This window comes from Eurosta solidaginis, chromosome 3 (genome assembly GCF_040869045.1).
Source record: "Eurosta solidaginis isolate ZX-2024a chromosome 3, ASM4086904v1, whole genome shotgun sequence".
NCBI classification, from domain to species: domain Eukaryota; kingdom Metazoa; phylum Arthropoda; class Insecta; order Diptera; family Tephritidae; genus Eurosta; species Eurosta solidaginis.
In genome coordinates this window covers 69,451,794-69,466,874 of record NC_090321.1, presented here as the reverse complement: position 1 = coordinate 69,466,874, position 15,081 = coordinate 69,451,794, and the positions used below count along the sequence as shown (strand labels likewise).

Here is a 15,081-nt window from a genome sequence, read left to right as displayed (position 1 = left end):
TCCAGTGGCAGGGCGAGCAGATGCCGCCCTGAATTAAGTATCCACAGCCTAGTACGGGGTTGCTTCGAGGGAATACCTACCCAAGATAGGGAGGCAACTATACGACGTGGAATACACACTCAGGAAGTTAAATAGGTAAATTATTTGTAAATTTAAGGTGATTGTCATATTAAGACTGAGCCCAGTAAGGTCTTAATTAAGGTATACTGGAATCAACGACTTGGATATGTTTGTTAAGGGATGGCGAATGTGGCATTCGGAAATCTCAGTACACGGCTTGATACACCGTCGAAATGACTTTCCGGTTAATGTCCCATTCGTCTCCGTCCCGTTAAAACCTTGGCAGGCTTTGGGGTACGTTCAAAGTCCGTCATAATTAAGTTGGTGGTGCAGGTTTGGTTCAGATCCTCCCGATTAATACTGATCTGGCTCTGAACGCAGTCTTTATGAGGGACTGCGTCAACCTTCACGTGGCCTCCCTGCCTTCGCATAGACAACCACGGGATCTATATAGGTAACTGCACACTCGGACCAAGATAGCGGCCTCAAGTGTGGACCCAATTAAATAAATGATGAGCAACAACAATACTAAAATAAAAAACCAAACACAGGAGAATGAAATGGCGTTCAATCCATTTGTAGGAAGGAAGCTAGCTCGCTCTCCAGAAGGGCGTGGCCCATCGGCTGGGGGCCTTAACAATTCGTCGCAAGTGGTAACGAAACCCAAAGGAGCGGAGGCCGAAAGCAAGCAAGGAGCGTTGTCGCCGGGTGCTACACCGAAGCTTTGCGAAAAGAGCTCCGACAGCAAGGCTCAAACGGGCACACCAAAATTAAGTGAGCTAATTAAGCAGGCGTCAGCTGCGTTAAATCAGCAAAACCCCCTGGAGAAAAAAAGATGACCAAGCTAGGCAAGGCGATTGAAGACTTGATGCAGTTCTTCATAGGGCGTAATAATATACACGCGGAAATCAAGCGCTTGGCCTCCGTAATAAAAGTGCTGTACATCGAGTCGGCCCTAGAGGTAAAGAATTTAGAACATAAATTGCGTGCAAGCGAATGTGCCAAGGAGAGAAGTCCATCACCCCCAGGAAAGCGACCGAGGAATAATTCGTACTCGACCAAGGAGAACAACGTGGTAAAACCCACTACTACACTAAAAGACGTCTTGCCAGGGCACGTGGGTGGTCACAAACGACGGCAAGAAACGCAAGAGAAGACGGAGCGGAAAGAGGAAACTGCGGCCCAAAAGACGGGAGAGTGGCAGTTAGCTAAAAAGAAGAGCAAGAAAAAGGCACTGAAAGCTAGACCGGATGCAATCATCATTTCCAAGGCGGGGGATGCGATGAATTAAAATCCCTGGGTGATGACGTCAAAACGATTAGAAGAACGGCGAAAGGAGAGCTGTTACTAGAGCTGAAAAAATCGCAAGATGGGAAAACAAGCGCGTACCAAGCAGAAATTGAAGCGGTACTAAAGGACTCGGCTAAAGTTATAACAAAGTCCCAAATGGTCACACTACAGTGCAGAGATCTCGATGAGATTACTACGCCCGAGGAGATTTGCAACGCCCTCCACCAGCAATGACACATCAAACTTCCAGATGTGACTGCCATAAAAAGCATACAGTGGCACGAAGTCGGCACTTATAAGCCTTACAGCGGATGATGCCAAGGCGGTTCTTAATACGCAAAGAATCCGGGTAGGATGGGTTTCCTGCCGAATTAGAGAGCTCAAGCAAGAGAAACGCTGTTATAGGTGCTGCGGCTACGGGAATATAACTCAGAAATGTAAGGAGACTGTAGATAGGTCTAGCCTATGCAGGAAATGCGGCCAGGAAAGTCATGAGGCTGCAAGTTGCGAAAACGCACCGAAATGCGCGCTATGTGGGGGACAACATTCAGCAGGCAGTTTTAAATGCCCACAACGATAGGGCAGCAAAATGACTCAATTTAAACCATTGCGAGGCAGTCCAAGAGCTATTATCCCAAACAGTCTATGAAGGAGGATATGACATAGTGGTACTTTCTGAACAATACAAAAATCGCCAGGAGCAGGGTTGGCACTCAGATTCGGCAGGGAAAGCCTCAATTTGGGCCCCAGGGAAATTTCACCCACAGGAAAATATGACGCCAACGGTAGCAGCATTCACGTGAGCAAAAATCAACGGTATAACGTCTTCAGTTGCTATGCCCCTCTGAGCATGACCATCGCAGAGTTCGAAGACATGATATACGGGATCACCATTGAAGTACGGGGTAAACACCCGCTTTTAGTGTGTGGAGACTTCAATGCATGGTCATCTGTGTGGGGAAGTAGACGAACCAACGAAAGAGGGAGAGTTCTTCTCGAAAGCCTTAGAGGCTAGAACTCCTAAATGAACCAGGGATATATACTTTCGATACAGGTATAGACGATCCATTATAGATCTCACCTTCGCTAACAGCGAAATAGCAAGACTAGCAAAATTGTCCATAAGCAACGTCTACACACACATCGACCATAAAGCTATTAGCGTAGATCTGCTCGAAACTCCACGAACGGTAGCAGCAAGACATCGACAAAGTAGGAAATGGAAACAGCACCTTTTCGACCCACAAATATTTGACATTATCTGGAAGGACGCCATAGTACGAGAATCGCATGCGGAAGACCAGTCGGTTCAAATCACTAAGTTGCTATGTATGACATGTGATGCTGCCATGCCCAGAAGTCGCGGAAAAGCACAGCGCACTCCGGTATATTGGTGGAATGACGAAATTGCGGAAGAGCGTAGAAAATGTCACAAAGCACGAAGAATAGCGTAGAGGGCACGTTATCACCACGATATGCGGAGTTACACAGCACCTATGTCGCACAAAGAAAGGCACTTAAAAATGCCAAGAGCAAGAAGTTATGCTTTAGGGAACTGCTGGATAATGTCGACCTAGATCCTTGGGGATCAGCCTACAGAACTGTGATGGCCAAAGTTAAAGGACCGATATCACAGCAACCCACGTGCCCGATACTGATGAATATTATGAATATTAATTTGACAAGGGATGACGGAAAATCGTTCCAATATACATCATTTATCCACCTTGTCGGAAAATCAACCAAACAAGATGAATATTATTGTTGAAACACTTTTCCCGGCGCAAGATCGCTGGACTTATCCAAGCGAGGATCTAGAAAGTACCGAAATTCCGCAAATTACAGAGCAAGAGGTGCTGGACGCTGCAAAAAGAGTTGCTGATAACAAATCCCCAGGACCCGACGAAGTACCAAACATAGCCCTTAAAGCCGAGATCACAACTAGGGCTACATTATTTACTGATCTTTTTAATGCCTGTATGCAAGAAGGCGTGTTCCCTCGCCCGTGGAAACGACAAAGACTTGTCCTATTGCTGAAACGTGGTAAACAGCCGGACCAACCATCCTCATATAGGCCACTTTGTATGCTGGATTCCCTAGGGAAGATTTTTGAGCGTATAATTAGTGAGCGCCTACAGCTGACTCTAGAAAGAACAGGTGGCTTATCGAATGGTCAATATGGATTTCGCAAATCAAGATCCACCGTAGATGCAATACAAACAGTCGTCAATATAGCTAGAGAAGCTATCTCTGGAGGCCAAAATAAAAGGAAGTTCTGTGCACTGATTATGTTGGACATCAAGATCACTGCGAACTGGATGCAGATAATGGCAGCGCTGCAAAGCTTCGGCACTCCAGCTTACTTACGCAGAATAATAGGTAGCTATCTTAAAGGCAGAGTACTTCTTTTTGGCACGGATCAAGGAGCAAAAGAGTACAAAATCACAGGAGGCGTCCCACAGGGATCTGTTCTCGGTCCAACGCTTTGGAATGTAATGTATGACGGGGTGCTAAAGATTGATCTACCAGAAAACACGCAAATTGTGGGATATGCTGACGATAGTGCAGTGGTAGTAGCGGCCAAGAAACTGGACCTGCTTCAAGCATTATGTAATGACGCAGTAGCAAGAATAAAGGAATGGCTGACCAATATGGGACTGTTGGCTAGCCAAAAGACGAAAGTGGTATTAGTAAGCTCCAAACGGTCGGCGAACGAGTTAGTCTTAACTGTCGGGGATCATCAAATCACTTCAAAGGATTCCTTAAATACTTAGGGAGTGCACATTGACTCTAAGTTAACTTTCAAAGAGCACTTCAGAGCGGTGGGGGAGAAAATTACCAAAGTTAGTGGATCACTTACGCGAATAATGCCTAACATTGGTGGTCCGAGCGAAGCTACACGTCAGCTATTGCCCACAGTAACCAGCTCAATAATACTATACGCAGCACCAGTGTGGTATGGATCTAAACAGACCCATCAAAAATATATATTAGCAGCGTACCGACTTGCTTCTTTAAGAATAGCAATTGCTTATCGGACGGTGTCCGACGACGCGATCCTGGTTCTAACCCGTAAAATCCCAGTGGACTTACTGGCAAGCGAAATGGCCGATCTGTATAACACTAATATCGAGCGACCATCTGAAGAAGACAAGAAAAGAACAAGGACACAAACAATAGCTACATAAGTGGCAAGAACGGTGGGAGGCCTCGAGTAAAGGGCGTTGGACTTTCACGCTAGTTTTGAACGTAGCTGAATGGAATGTGCGGAAGCACGGCGAACTGAACTACCATCTCACGCAGATAATGAGTGGACATGGCGGTTTCAAAGAGTATTTATGGAAGCGTAGGATAGAGGAAGATCCTCATTGTTCAATGTGTACCACGGAGTTAGAAAACGCAGAACACGTCATGTTCCACTGCCCCCGTTTCCACGAAGAAAGACTCGCCTTGCATGGAGTCTTTGGGAAGGAACCTACCACGAGATACGCAACGATTCACCTTCGAATAAAACCATTGCTTTGCCTACTTCTGGTAAAAACTGCAAATCATAAAATGAATCGTTAAGTCCATCTTATCATCCCCACATACATAGCTGCAGCAGGAATGGGTTTGGGAAGGAACCTACCACGAGATACGCAACGATTCACCTTCGAATAAAACCATTGCTTTGCCTACTTCTGGTAAAAACTGCAAATCATAAAATGAATCGTTAAGTCCATCTTATCATCCCCACATACATAGCTGCAGCAGGAATGGGTTTCAAGTTAATTAAGACAAACCGTATGAATTCTCAATAGATCCGTCGGTACAATACCGTTGATTTTGAACCTTATTACACAGGAGGGCCGCCTGCCATCCACTTTCGGCAAAAAGAAGAAGGTATAATATATAATATATTCGCGGAAAATACCAAATTGATTCAAGGGGATATGTAGCGCAACCATTTAGAGGGGTTACAGCGCAATATATAGCTTCTCCAACCCAATTGTCAACCTCAACCAAGGGGTAGGCCGTGGCAAATCCTCTTTCTTTAACAGCCCAGCCTCAGACGAATCCAAGTTTCTAATGGATGTAGGGGAGGGGAAGGCGGGATGGCCTTGAAGGTTCCATGTGGCCATACTAATTCGTTTCCGAGATGGTCGGGCTAGTACCTTAATGGTGCTTGTTACCGGAACGTACCGGATCTGCATCCAGCAAAGGACCATCAACATCGATAACACTCGCCAAGGAATCCTCGAAACGGTTGACCGGGCGTACATACAATCGTAAGCAATGGTAGGCACCCTCATACTGCCTTCGATCGTGACATTGTTGAGCTAAGTGCTTTAATTGCCCCTTGGCTATCCGAGTAGAGTCAAAATTCTCTAACTCTGGAAGCAATATATACTAGGTAGTAAAGTAAACACCCAAATCTGTTTGTGTTTTGAGATCTAATTTATTTTTTTGAATCATATTTTAAAAGTGCAAGGCGTGATAACCTCCGATTAGTTTAAGGGCCGAGCTTCTCTTTTAATTTGGTTCGTGCTCCTTTTAATTTTTTCTTTTAAATTGATTGGCTTATAGGAAAAACGACCCATCTCAGAATATTATAAAAACAACTAATTTTAAAACTCGGATAAGCTGAAAGCCGTCTTTACAAAAATCTGGTTGAAAACAACTGATCTTGGAATTAGTTTGAGCCAAGAAGCAATTCTGAGATTAGACCGATTTCTAAATCACCGCGTTCCTTAAAACATATTTTAGGAAAAACATGGTTTTTCTACAAGGATAATTTTTTAGTAATCACAGAGTTTGGGTATATACATTAGACTGGGTCGATTTATTAACCGATATCGCGCCATCGATTTTTCGACAGGATTAGGGCTTTGCGGCCACCGTGGTGTGATGGTAGCGTGCTCCGCCTACCACACCGTATGCCCTGGGTTCACACCCCGCGCAAAGCAACATCAACATTTTAGAACTAAGGTTTTTCAATTAGAAGACAATTTTTCTAAACGTGGTCGCCCCTGGGCAGTGTTTGGCAAGCGCTCCGAGTGTATTTCTGCCATGAAAAGCTCCCAATGAAAACTCATTTGCCTTGCAGATGCCGTTCGGAGTCGGCATAAAATATGTAGGTCCCGTCCGGCCAATTTGTAGGGAAAATCAAGAAGAGCACGACGCAAATTGGAAGAGAAGCTCGGCCTAAAATCTCTTCGGAGGTTATGGCGCCTTACATTTATTTATTTTTTTTTATTAGGGCTCAGGAAAAAAGTTCCCCTACACATACCCAAAAAAAATAATTTTCGAGCCTGCGAAATTTCATTTTTTTTTTTTTTTACTTTTTTTCGACTTTGATTTTTAAGGTTTTTTTCATGACCTACTAAAACAATTTTTATTTGATTGTAAAATCTTCATGTATACCCTGTCCGACCCAAAAATGTCCGCTAAAAACGTTGGCGATAACAGTTTTGTGAAAAACAAAAAAAAAATATTATCGACAACGTTTTTAGCGGACATTTTTGGGTCGCACAGGGTATACATATGAAAATTTTTTTAGTAGGTCATGAAAAAACCATAAATTCAAAGTCGAAACAAAATCAAAAAAAATTAAATTTCGCAGGCTCGAAAATTATTTTTTTGGGTATGCGTATGTGACTGCAGATCTCAGTGGAATATTCTACTTTCTACCGGAAACTTAAAAAAAGTCCGCTGTAAATAAAAAATAATTATTAAAATCATTAAAACATAAACAAATAATAAAAAACGCATTATTAAAATTTACATTAATGTTTATTTATAAACTCAGAAACAAAAGTTAATAAATTTTTTAACTGCGTATTTTGCATATGTAGGTATGTAATTATAAATTTATTTTTTGTATTATTGTGTTAGCAAAATAATTTTTTCTATTAACTAATAATTCTTAATTAAAATCCAATGTAGACAATTCTTAATTCATTATAAACTAATAAAACTAAAGCTGCAATTAAAATGACAAAAAATCAAACAATAATAATTAAAATTGAATCGAAAATTATACTAAAACTAAATTCAAATAAACAAATAACTGTATATATATTATTTATAAACTCAGAGTCCCGCCGTTAATAAGTTGCTGCTTAAAAGTAAAATTGACAATTGAGCAAAACCGACACAGATAAAACAAAGCTACAATGCAATAATTAAAAAAAAAAAATAATTGCGAAGATTGCGTAAAACGAATCGGCGGCACACAATGGGTTAATTTCGTGGTAATTTATGATAAAATCAAATATCTCGGTAATTTCTTATAAAGTCACATATCACGACAGCGATTAGAAAGCTAGATCAAAAATTTGCAGGCTATAGATATATAGCACATTTAAAAAACGTCTACGAATTAAAGAAAATATCAAAATTTTGAAATTTTTTAAAGAGCGTGCAAAAATTTCGCAATTTCATAGCCGCCTAAATGTCTAATTTTATCGAAAAATTGGTTGAATTCGCTTTGCCACCACCTTGTATAAATTCGTCTTGGATTGGTACAAAATTGGCCAAAAGATGAAATTATTTCAAAAAGCTTATGAAAGTTTCAAAATTTAAAATGAGTATACTCAAAAATCTAGAGATTGAAATAATTTTTAATATTTTAAAATTTTTAGAAAATGCTTTAACTATAATTTAAAGGATATCGTTTAAAACTATTTAAATAGAATTTTTAATATTCACAAACTTTTCCAAAAACAAAAGCTAAAAAATATATAAAACAATACAATCGTAGTCTCCTTTACACTTTGTAGAAAAAGTACAATATAGCGAAATTTCGAAATTCAAATGTATTTTCGAACAGAATTTGTGCAAATAATTCTAAAAAAAAAATGTTTAATGTATAGATTTGCAAGTGCTGAAATAAGATTGTCTTGTAAAAGCTATTTAATATATAAAAAAATTTTAAATTTAGTGTTTAGCAAAAAATCTCTCGTAAATCATATTCATTCTAACAAAAATATATTAATTGGATTAGGATATCTGTGTAAAGCATGCAATAATATATTTTGTAAACAAATTTAAAATAATTAAAACTTTGCAGAATTTCGAAATCTTTAAAATGGTAAAACTGAAGATAATCTTCTGATTGGTGCTGTTATGTATTATTTTCATAGACAAGCTAATGTAAAAAAAATGTATTAGTATACATTCGAGTTTTAATTTATAATAAACTAAAATTTTAGATGTATTAATATTTAGATTATAAATTAATAGTCGTTTTAAAAAACTAAAATTTTGGTTTTTCGAAAAAAAGCTTAAATTTCGAAGCGTTTCGAATTTATTTATATAATTAATAAATAATAAAATTATATAATTTTTTATCTTCGAAAAAGTGTTAATTTCGAAATAATATTTCGGTTATAAATTACTAAAATATACATATATATGCGTAATAAAGTTTTTTTTTTCAAATTTTTAGATAGTCTTCTGGAAAATAGTATAATACATAATACTATAAAATATTTCTCATTTTAAAAACCTGAACGTTTTGGTGTTCGAAAAATCTTAAATTTTGTAAAAATATTTCGATTATAAATTATATCTGAATGTATATTACTTTTAGTTTTTTTAAATGACTCATAATTTATAGTCGACATTTTTTTCGAAATTTAAGCTTTTTTCGAAGACCAATCGAAACATTTTATCGAAATTTATATACATATATATATATATATATATATATATATATATATAAATTTATAATACATTTTTTTTTTTCGAAGAGCAAAAATTTTAGTTTTTAAAATAAAAGTACTAGACCAAAGCTGCTCAATTCCTATACACTTATAGCACTTTTGTTTTTGTTTTCCCTGAAGAATAGGCACAGATACAAACTTACACTTTGAGTATAAAATAAATTTTCATAGCACTCCCATATGCCCTCACATATAAATTCGATTCATATGAATGAATTTCGTATACATGTACAAAGGCATTTCAATATGATATTCAAGTTACACTAATAAATTGACAACAAACAAATTTTCAAAAATACTGCAGCACTGAGAAAATTTTTAATTCAAAATTTATTCATTATGGACCGGCCAGTTCACCCTAACTTTATTCATTAAGGGGAACATCAAAATTCTTTAAACATTTAAAATAATTTTTTTTGTGTACATATAATCTTGTATATGTATTGTGATTTGGACTTCAATATAAAAATGTTTGAACAGCCCTGTGCTCTAGACTATCCAAACATTAAAAAAAAAAAAAAACTTTATTACGCATGATTTCGACCACTGCGAAAAATTTTTGTTGCCGCGCTGTCTATGTGGGGCATTTTTTTTTTTTTAGAAAATAATTCTAAATGCCATGAACCGAATTATATATCTCAGAGGACATTGAAAACTACGACAAACCTATTTATTTGATTTCGACAGAAAACGTAATTTGTTCGAAACTCACAATTTTTTTATAAATTTTTAATTTTGTTTTTTTTTTTTTGGGTTGATAGTAAGCGTTCGAATTTATGTTATAATCAAACTATTTTCGAAATTCAAGCTTTTTATAGACTCATGTTTCAAAAAAAAAAAAAAAAACAGAAAAGTACAAACTTTCGTTTCAAATATTTAAACTATGACGTAATTTTGAGAAAAAAAAACTATAAAGTTTCCTTAGTTGGAGCCTAATTAAGACTTTCTTTCGCATTTGAAAAAAATGTATGTAATTTGAAGCTTTCGAATCGCTTTTCCATTCGGATCGAGTTTCAAAACAAGGCCCCTGTTCTCGCTGTCAACGTTAGCTATTATTTTAGAATATATTAATTTTCAACGCCTAAAACAGAATAACATTTTTGAAAACTGTATCTTTTTACTTTTTGGCAAATCTATTTAAAGAGTTTTAGATTTCCGAAACAAACAATATTTCTTGTGCGAAATAAATTTTTTTTTTTCGAAATTTCAATATCTGCATTCGTTTAATAGTAAAATAAGAAATCTACTTTTTCTAAATTAACATTTTTTTGTTCGAAAGTCGATTTTTTTTTTGAAGTTCCAAATTTTTTCCGAATTATAAAATGTATGTCTTCAAATAAAAATATAGCACTCAATTAAGATTAAAACACAAAAATATTTTTGCGAGAATCAAAATTTAAATAATTGCGAAAGCTTTCCGAAAAAACTTAAAGTTTTGCTTTTTTAGTTTTCAAGTTTTGTGGTCGAGTTCTTTTTAAATATTTTAATTTTTAGTGACATTTACAATTTTAGTAATCATTTAAATTACGATTAGCGAAAATATATAAGACATATTTTGGCTGAGTTTTGCTTGTAAAATATAGCTAAAAAAACCCTTTTACATTTCGATAATAAAAATAATAATAATCTTTCAGTGATGAAATATGGCTGATTGACCAATGCGTATCCCTGTCAAAAATTATTGATTCCAACTACTTGTCAATTCAACATGAAATGCTCCATTCATACACGATGTTTTCTTAGACGTTATCGAGATATTTGATTAAAATGGAAAAACCACCTACATTTCTCACTCTGCATCGCCCTCCGTCAATCAGAGGGTACGTACATGGCATAAAGCTTGGCTTATTCTTACACACAATTACTAAGTAAATTACAATTATTTATATATTTATATAAGAAAATAAGAAATGCATGGGACCCATGCAGTGGTTTGATGAACGCCCGCAAACATGCAGCAACAGAGCATCACCGACCGCCAGCACTATCATCCACTTCGGCGGCAGATGTGGTCGTGCTTGGTGTTGCACTGGACACGGTATCATCCAGGCAATTGCCCGACTTTTGTGACTCATGATTCACAATATTTGTGCTGCTGCTCACAACTGGTGGCGATGTGCTGCCGCTTGTGGTGGAAGTCACACCACCAGAGAGAGAAGCAGTCGCATCGGGTGTTGTCGTCGAAGGCAAGGCATTATTGGTAGTATTGGCGGCGGCGTTGGCAGTAAGGGTGCTCTGTGATGGCTGCGCATCTTTTTCACCACTTATCACCACCGCTGCTGCTGCAATATCATGCGTAACAAGCATACTTTGTGAGTTTGGCGTAAAGTGTTTGGTGTTGGGGTCAATTGTTGTAGACTTGACAATGTTGTCTGGTGGTACGGCTATGACTTTAGGATTTTTGCTGTAATTATTACCTGTACCTGTTGCTACAGTTGTACCTCCAACCAATGATGACTGTTGTTCTCCGCTACCAATGGATGGTTTTGCAGGTGGTGTTATGGATGATGTATGCGGTTCCGCATTTGCGCTATTGGGACTACATTGGCGCGTTGATTCCTCAACGATTATATTGTATACGGTGGTATTTTCTTTGGCAGCTACAGGCGGTGATATTGATGGACTCCGCTTATCGGTTGTGCTTACGTTAAGTGACACCTTTTTCGTAGCACCCACTGCGGCAATATCTTTGCGTTCCCTATCTAATACAGCGGCACTGGTTTGGTCAGTGCCACTGCCATTTATTTCATTGGTATGTGTGTTGTGTCCGCCGCCACTGCTGGCAACAGAGGATACCTGCACACTCGAATTCGAGTTCGAGCCGGTCAGATCCAGTGTCGCCGGTTCCAGATTACTGGATAATGTCAACGTATTCGGTTTGTCATGCATAGCAGTTGATTGTTGTTGGTGATGTTGCACCACGCTGATGCTACCAAGTTGACGTGATGGATGTGGACTACTGGCAGCACGTCCACCATTTTGATTATGCAAACCCACCGAATTATTATTTGAGGACTGCGGTGTTGCTTTCATTGTAATTGGCGATGCCGAGTGACTACGTCCTGAGTTAGAGGTGAGGGATAAGGGCATTGAAGTTGGCGGCTGCTGATGTGCAGATGTAGGCGCGAGTCCAGCGTTGCTTAGCTGCTGACTAGAGTGATGTGTGTGGTAAAGTGCATTGCTCATCTGCGGAATGTGTGAAGACAGTGTTGATGTGGGTTGAGTCATGCTACCCACAGATGATTGTAAGCCTGATACGGACGACTGTCCAGCAACACTGTTTGATGTGGATACTTTCATTCCGACGCCACCAGATGCATTATTTTGCATACTCAAATTTAAATTATGTGGCGATTTATTGGTGGTAGATGTTGGTGTTAACGAGGAAGGGTGTGAGTGTGGTGAAATTTGATGCGTAGGCACCATTGCCGGATGGTGTGGTGAGATATGTGGGTGTGTTAGATTCAGGCCATGATGGGAGAGTCCCAGCGCAGCGGCGCTAGGAAAACCTGGATGCGTCAAACCGGCAGCACCTGGATGTGGTAAACCCAATGCGCCAGGTTGTAACTGATGTGGCAAACTACCAGGACCATGCACGCTACCTAGCCCTGGCAGACCAAGATTAAGGCCCATCGCAGCGTGTGGACTTTGACGTTGACTTGCTGCTGCATGATAAGCTGACATTGGTGGCAAACTATGTAGGCCACCTGGTGGTGCGCGCAATCCTAAACCCAAATGTGGCATCATTGGTCCAAGTAAATTGCGTCCCAATGGATATAACTGACTTGTGTAGTGATGCGAAGCGGAAAGTATTTGACGTTCACGCTCTCTTGTTTCGCGTTCTTTCTCACGTAGTTCACGTTCTCGTGCTTCCTTCTCCTTTTGTTCTTTTTCACGTTGTTCCTTCTCTCGCAGCTCGCGTTCTCTTTGCTCTTTTTCTCTTTGCTCCCTTTCTCTCTGTTCACGTTCGCGTTCCCTCTGCTCCTTTTCTCGCTGCATTTCTCGCTCACGCTCTTCCTCTCTGGCAATACGAGCACGATGTTCTTCTTCCAGTTTCATGCGTTCATGCAACGCGGAGCCCAAACCGAGTGCAGCGCCCGGTATCATCGAATACAAATGAGAGGCATAGGGTGAAGCCATAGGCGAATAGAGTGCATGTGGATGTGTATGATGAGAACCAGCAGCACGTAACATTTGAAAGCGTTGATCTAAATATAATTGATCGGAGTAAGGCAGGCCAGGCGGGCTCAGAAATGGTCCTAGAAATAATAACATAATCTCAATTAAAATAAGTCAAATATATATTAGCATAGCTACACAACTCTTACCTGGCGGCATCGTCGGCAGCGCAGCAAAAGTGGCATACGCATCCAAGGGAAAAGCGCCTGCCGGATGTATGAGACGCTCATCTGACCGATACGGCTGAAAACCACTGCGTGCTAACAGTTCTGGTTGCATTTGCACCGATTGTTGCGAGCTCATACGAGCTATCTTCTCAGCTGGTATTGGCGATGAAGCCGCACGCTTTTTAGCCATTAAACGTTCATCTACACTGCTGATGGGTCCACCGCCACCAGTCGGCGGTAGTCGATCATTTGCCATAGAGGAACGCGTCGAGTTCGATGCATTGATGCTTGTGTTGGCGACGCTCACGGAGGTTGGCACACCACTACCGCCACCGGCACTATTGCCGCCTGGTACGCCCCCACCACCACCACTTCCTAACTGTCCAGTACGTTCCGTACGTTCACTGCGAACATTGATATCGTCTTCCTCTTTAATGTCGGCTTGTTTTGCTAAATTACGTAATGCCGATGCGAAGGGGCCACGTCCACTTGATTGTGCTGTATTTAAAGCGTTCGGTACGCCTACCATTTGTTGTTGAGCCTGTGCGGCTGCTGCTGCAGCAGCCACTGCCTGTTGATGTGCTTGATGTTGCTGTTGTTGTTGTTGCAATTGCGCAGCTTGTAAACCACTCAGCTGGCCGGGCGTCATATGGTGATTCATTAACGTCGGATTGGACGTCATTTGGACTGACGAAGAACTACCACCGTTATTGCATGCACCGGGAGTTGCCGATGGAGACTGAATGTGATGTGGCGATGGTATAGGAGGTGCCGGACTAGATGCCGGGCGTTTTTGGCCGCTCTTTTGGGGTACTGGAAATACAAAAAAAAAAAGGCGTGGTTAGAAGATGTATTTATCTACATTTGATGTCCGATAGGTTTTAAAGAAACATAGTAAATATAATTTTAAAAATCTAGGATTAATATACCGTTAACGTGGAGGTGGTATAAAGCACCTTCAGGATACTCTTTTGCAGAGTCAGGAATATAGTCAAAGCCAAAAATCATACTAAGAGACCTGATCACTTAATTTTAGCCGATATATTTAAACAGGATTTAGAGGCAAAGCAACGTAGGATGCCATCAAGCAATCCTCTTACGATAGCCGAATGGTGTATTTCGAAGAAATTGGAAATTGATATATTGTTAGAATTTCAAAACCCGAGCCCATAACTGCTTTGAGGCGAATCGATTCGCACTCACTAGAAAAACATCCGTTGAATCCCGCAACAGTCTGGAATATATTATACCACCGTACAGTTTCCCATCATATTCCAATCGATATTATTCTGGGCGTGATCAGAAAAAGCCTGCAATGCAGTTACTCAATTGAAACCATCACTTCATAACTTAGGTGGCAAGACAAATTTAAGGCAATCGCTTCTTTAGACAGTGAAACTTAGTCCCGATTCCTATAGCGTGGAGGGATTAAACATCTTATCACCTTGTAGAAAAAGTGACATAATCGTCTTCCTCGCAGCACAGCAAAGAGGAACAATAGGCCAGTTGGCCTATTGTAATACTTCGGATATGATCTCCCTCCCCCCAGCGCTCCTAGAAGGTAATCGGGTTTAGCAGAGCCATGTTTTATTGGCCACATTAGGGAGTCTGCAAAATAAGTGTGCGCCACATCATATTTCTTTCTCAAAGGTGATTATGAGGGATTTGTATGTCTTCAC

General features: G+C 39.7%; 1 protein-coding gene across 4 annotated transcripts in view; it reads right to left on the bottom strand.

Annotated features, from left to right (window-relative positions):
• Window positions 1–7,100: 7,100 nt before the first annotated feature.
• The window catches only part of px (plexus), a 180,785-nt gene continuing 172,804 nt past the window's right edge, over window positions 7,101–15,081 (bottom strand). For all 4 annotated transcript variants that reach the window (XM_067772211.1, XM_067772210.1, XM_067772213.1 and 1 more), the window contains exons 12-13: window positions 13,385–14,215; window positions 7,101–13,315 (exon numbers count right to left, since the gene is read on the bottom strand). In XM_067772211.1, the coding sequence (XP_067628312.1) occupies window positions 11,025–13,315; window positions 13,385–14,215 (3,122 nt within the window). In that variant the 3' untranslated portion in view covers window positions 7,101–11,024. The remainder of the gene's footprint in view (window positions 13,316–13,384; window positions 14,216–15,081) is intronic.